General features: G+C 45.4%; 1 protein-coding gene across 1 annotated transcript; it reads left to right on the forward strand.

The window, feature by feature from the left end:
- Positions 1-2,120: 2,120 nt before the first annotated feature.
- Positions 2,121-4,488, forward strand: LOC121405530. The gene is made up of 2 exons (XM_041596370.1): positions 2,121-2,129; positions 2,231-4,488. The coding sequence occupies exon 2, from the start codon at positions 2,251-2,253 to the stop codon at positions 4,486-4,488; it is 2,238 nt and encodes a 745-aa protein (XP_041452304.1). The 5' UTR covers positions 2,121-2,129; positions 2,231-2,250.
- Positions 4,489-4,553: the final 65 nt, after the last annotated feature.

The raw sequence follows: 4,553 nt of genomic DNA on the forward strand, positions 1-4,553 counted from the left end.
AATTATAGCCAAGAATGAAGATTCATTTTCAGTTGCTTCCCCTACCCATCCTGCCAACAATATGGCTACTCTTTTCCTTCTCGCTCGCACACTCACCACATTCAGTGCGCAAGCAACCCTTAAAGAGAGATGTAGAATATAAATGGTACATGTACAATCTACATGTTAGATGTAAAATATACATTGTTTATGTATATGTAGATAACATATGTAGCAAAAAAATGTAAAATGTAAAATGTAACATTTTTGTTTGTTTTAATTTTCAAATTCTAAAAAATCATATGCTCAAAAATGTAAATACTGACTGAGTACGGGTATAAGTAGAGTCGCGTCTTTAGAAGCGACTCACACGTTCCTTCTCGTTTTTTAATTTCTTTGTGTATAGAGCCATAACTAGGCGTCCAGCTTATGCGTCATCGTTTGTGCTTGTACCGGCACAAAGAAATACAGTAAGCCAATTTTTCCCATTGAAATCGATGGAGAAGAGATCCAATAATATTTATAAAGCTTTTCTTGGTTTCGGCAGTGTGTTTTTCCTGAAAAAGAGAATGCTTAATCTGTAAACGAAATTCACTTTTTTTTTTTCTTCAAATCCAACAGTGCCACTGCAGTGGCTATGCATAAACTCCCGCCAAAATTGTCAAGGTTGACAAAACCGCCTGAAACTTTTTCAGCAATCAGCTAATAAAATATTCTAATCGAATAAAATATTAATGGGTGGTTAGAAATATTTTCTTTTTGTAAGGCCGCCGTCGTATAAGTAGAAAATGCTATGATGCTATGTCCGAACGAACAGCAACCAGGCCACCGCCACGCGAGATGGACGATCAGACGTATATATATTAAACTTGTCAATGAGAATCTCGGAATCATAAATAGAGGGGTTGAGCTAGCTTTGGGAATCAATTTGGTTGATTCGAAACATGCTTTTCAGATCCCAAAAATAATAAATCCGCAGGGCTCGGAAGTACTAACAGCGCGCGGCCAGTATGACGAATTGTGCCGATATGATCCTTCGCAATGCAATGAACGAGTATGGCTCGTTTATGCAGAGGCAGAGCCGGCCAAAGTCCGACAAAATGCGGTGGCCCAAGCCCCATCCGCTCAGAAGATTTTTTTTTGGCGGAGACGGTAGCGTTGTTTTCCTGGGGCTAGTTTTCTCTGTGTGGCAGGATGAACATTGTGCATTACTTCAGATACAATTATGTTTTCCATCACATTGCCAGCAATATTGTATCCGCAATTATGCCGCAGCTCTGCTCATAGCTCAACTAGAAAGCCAGCTGGACGCATATACTTCTCTCGCTCTGACTGAAATTTTGAATGGAAAGCCAAGTTCTATTCGTATGGAAACGCTAATAAATATTTCTGTTTTTTGTTCAACATACAATTTTGCAGCTCGCTTTTAGCAAACGAGTACTCAGATTCGAAAACAAAAATACCGATAGATACTAGAAAGGCAGCCGATGGTATTTTCCCATCTCGAGCGGAATATAGAATTACTCTATCTTTTCATGAAAAAAACAGATACTCACACACACACACGCAAGCAAAGGAAACAAGTAAAAAGGCGCAAGGCGGCTAATAAAATGCAACAATGAAGACAAGTTCAATATAATTAAGGCATTCGAATGAATACCAGATCTATATAGGATAAAGAATAAAAAACATGTTGATTTCATTTCTGTTCCTTAGGATCGAATTTATCCAATACTGCAGTCTTCATTGTCATCCTCCAGCTCCACAGCGCCCACAAATAAGACATTTGTTCTGGCTTTAATAAAAAAATTTGATATTTTAACAGATTTCTGTTTGTAATCGTAAAGCATACATTTTGCCCTTTTTGGTCTCACGGGGAACCAATCGAAATATTCAGCTTAGGGAATTTAGGTAAAGTACAGTTGGCTGCGCAAGTATATATTGAAGCCTCTCTACACACCGTCCTATCGATTGCTCAAGCAAATGTATTTTCTGACTATCTGCACAAAAAGTCATTGATCAACACTGATAAGTCGAACAGCTGTGTAGCTTTTTTAGAAAAAAGTGCTGATCAATAATTTGAAGAACTCCCCTCAGGTATATCAATGGTAAATATAAAATATATATGATCATATGTATCATATATGTAGGTAAGTGCACTCTGGCCGAGATTGCTATCCCTTGCGTGCCCAAGCGAGCAATTTGGCTTGTGATATTACAGATATTACAGCCGTTATTTATTCGCTAACAGATGGCGAATTTGAAGAGCTGATGGAGGACTCATCCCTGGATACGATGAGCCTCGAGCAGAGTCAAGAGGGGAGCATAGACGTCCCCATGGACTCTACACCCACGGGCCGTACTCCGCCTAAAATCAGCGACAACATATGGACAGCACCGGCTGGCGACATTGATAAATTCCTGGAGAAGCGCCGGCTGATCAAGCAGGTGCGCAATCAACGAGTCCTCTATGATAGCAAACATCCCCGATTCCGCGACTCTACATACAAGATAGTGGTGTGGAAGCGCATTTCCAAGCGCCTATCCATGGAGATGGAAGATTGCGTTGACATCTGGGCCGAACTGCGCTACGAATTCCAGTGCCATGTGCGCGCGATGTGCAACTACCGCCGGGAAATTCTCCAGCACCGTCCGCCCCGTTTCCGTCCCTTCCTGCTGCACGAGGATGACATGATGTTCATGTACCCGCATGTGGCCAGCTATCCGATGCGGCGCGATCAGATTGAAACCGAGGCCATCACCGCACCAGAGACAGCGGACGATGTGGTCCTGGTAGATACCCCATCGCCACAGTTAGTGGCCAGCAGCGCTTTGGATGGGAACACGTTCAGGATCACGCCCGATGTACGTCTCCTCATCGATGCCGTGCGCTCCTATCCCCATCTGTACGATAGAAGCCACCCCAGCTTCAACGATTACCGCCATCGCGGCGTTATCTGGGTCGGCATATCCAACGAGTTGCGGGAAATGACCACCGAGCTGATCAGGTCCTGGCTAACGCTGCAGACGCGTTACGAGTGGGAGGTGAACCAAGCGCCGCATGAGAGCTCGGAGCTAAAGGTGTTGATGATTTTCCTAAAACCGCACATGGCCCACATGAGAGACTCGGTGTACAAGTCCTCGAAGTACCTGACGACTGGGTGGCAGGCTCCCTTCGAGAAGTCGGGCAGTGTCTTAACTCTGATTGATATGCTGAAGAGCAACCCAGAGGTGGTCCAGCTAACCGATGAGTATCTGTACTTTAAGACGAAACCGCCTTTGTATTATGAACTCTGGAAGAAAGTCGCCTCCCAGGCGATGACCACACCCGAGCGCTGCGAGGTCAGCTGGCTGGTCTTGCGCTTCTTTTTCCATGAGCTCATGAAGATTCGTCTGGCCGGCTACGAGCTGCCCGACAAGTGGTTATTCGAGAACGACGTCAGCACGATCTACAGGATGGTTGTCCAGCGCACCGTAAACTGCGAGGAGCAGAAGCGGTACTTTGCCAGCACGTCCACGCAGCCGAACATGCGCTCGCCCATGGCAATCGCCGCCGTGCTAGACAGTATGCCTGAGAAAAGTCCACCAGACGAAGCACAACCTATGCAATTGGCCATTGTCCACCCGTCCGCCGCCGGAAAAGCCGGGTTTCACATTCCCACCACAACCAGTGGCTCCAGTATCAGTAGCAGTTCCGCCATTACAACCACCTTGAGCCCGAGTATCACCACCACTATAGTCACAAGCGTTATGCGTTCCGCCTGCTCCTCATCTACCAGTAGTGATTCTTTGGTGATGACAAATATCACGAGTACCTTGGGTATGCCCACGTCGTCAGGCCCCACGCCCAACGCCTTGAAGATGAGTACAAAGGCGGCAGTACCTGCCATTTTCGACAGCAATCAGTCGACAGTCGCAAAAGTTTTTTCTGATCGTAGCAGTAAAGCACCCGGACATGCCATTAGACCCAATGCCACGATGGCAGCACCACCAGTTTTAATGGATCGTCCTTTCGATATCCGCGCAATATATCCCAAAAAGCAAGGTGATGTTCCCGTTCCCAGTGTCATTAAAGCAACGACGAACAATGCCAGAAGTACAGCAAAGACAACGACATCGATTACTCTTGCCAGTGCAGCAACAGAAGTAACAAAGGTGTTTGCAAGTGGTTCATTGAAGAGACCGAGCGCCGTTAACGGCAGCATTGATTGCAGCAGCAGCAAGTCGCCAAAAATACAAACCCCCAGCGAAATGGACACTCAATCCGCATCTCAATCGTATGATATCAAAGTGGAATTTGTGCAGAGTAAGGACGCTGAATATTCAATCCATATTTATGGCGGCGCCCTGTCCGTCGACTACCATTTGAACATGTTGCTTGTGGAGAAGTTGATCCAGGAGGTGATGGCCATACCGATCCTCCACAACAGTCATTCGAAGCTAGCGAAGAGAAAATCGGAGTTATGGGGAAAATTTTCCAAACAATTTCACATGCCAGGTGATGAATGAAAAAAACCTTAAGGCCCCAAATGCAAACCATGTATTAACACTTTTCATTTGTCGTGTGCAGCTGA

This window comes from Drosophila obscura, unplaced genomic scaffold (genome assembly GCF_018151105.1).
Source record: "Drosophila obscura isolate BZ-5 IFL unplaced genomic scaffold, ASM1815110v1 contig_144, whole genome shotgun sequence".
Classification (NCBI taxonomy): Eukaryota; Metazoa; Arthropoda; class Insecta; order Diptera; family Drosophilidae; genus Drosophila; species Drosophila obscura.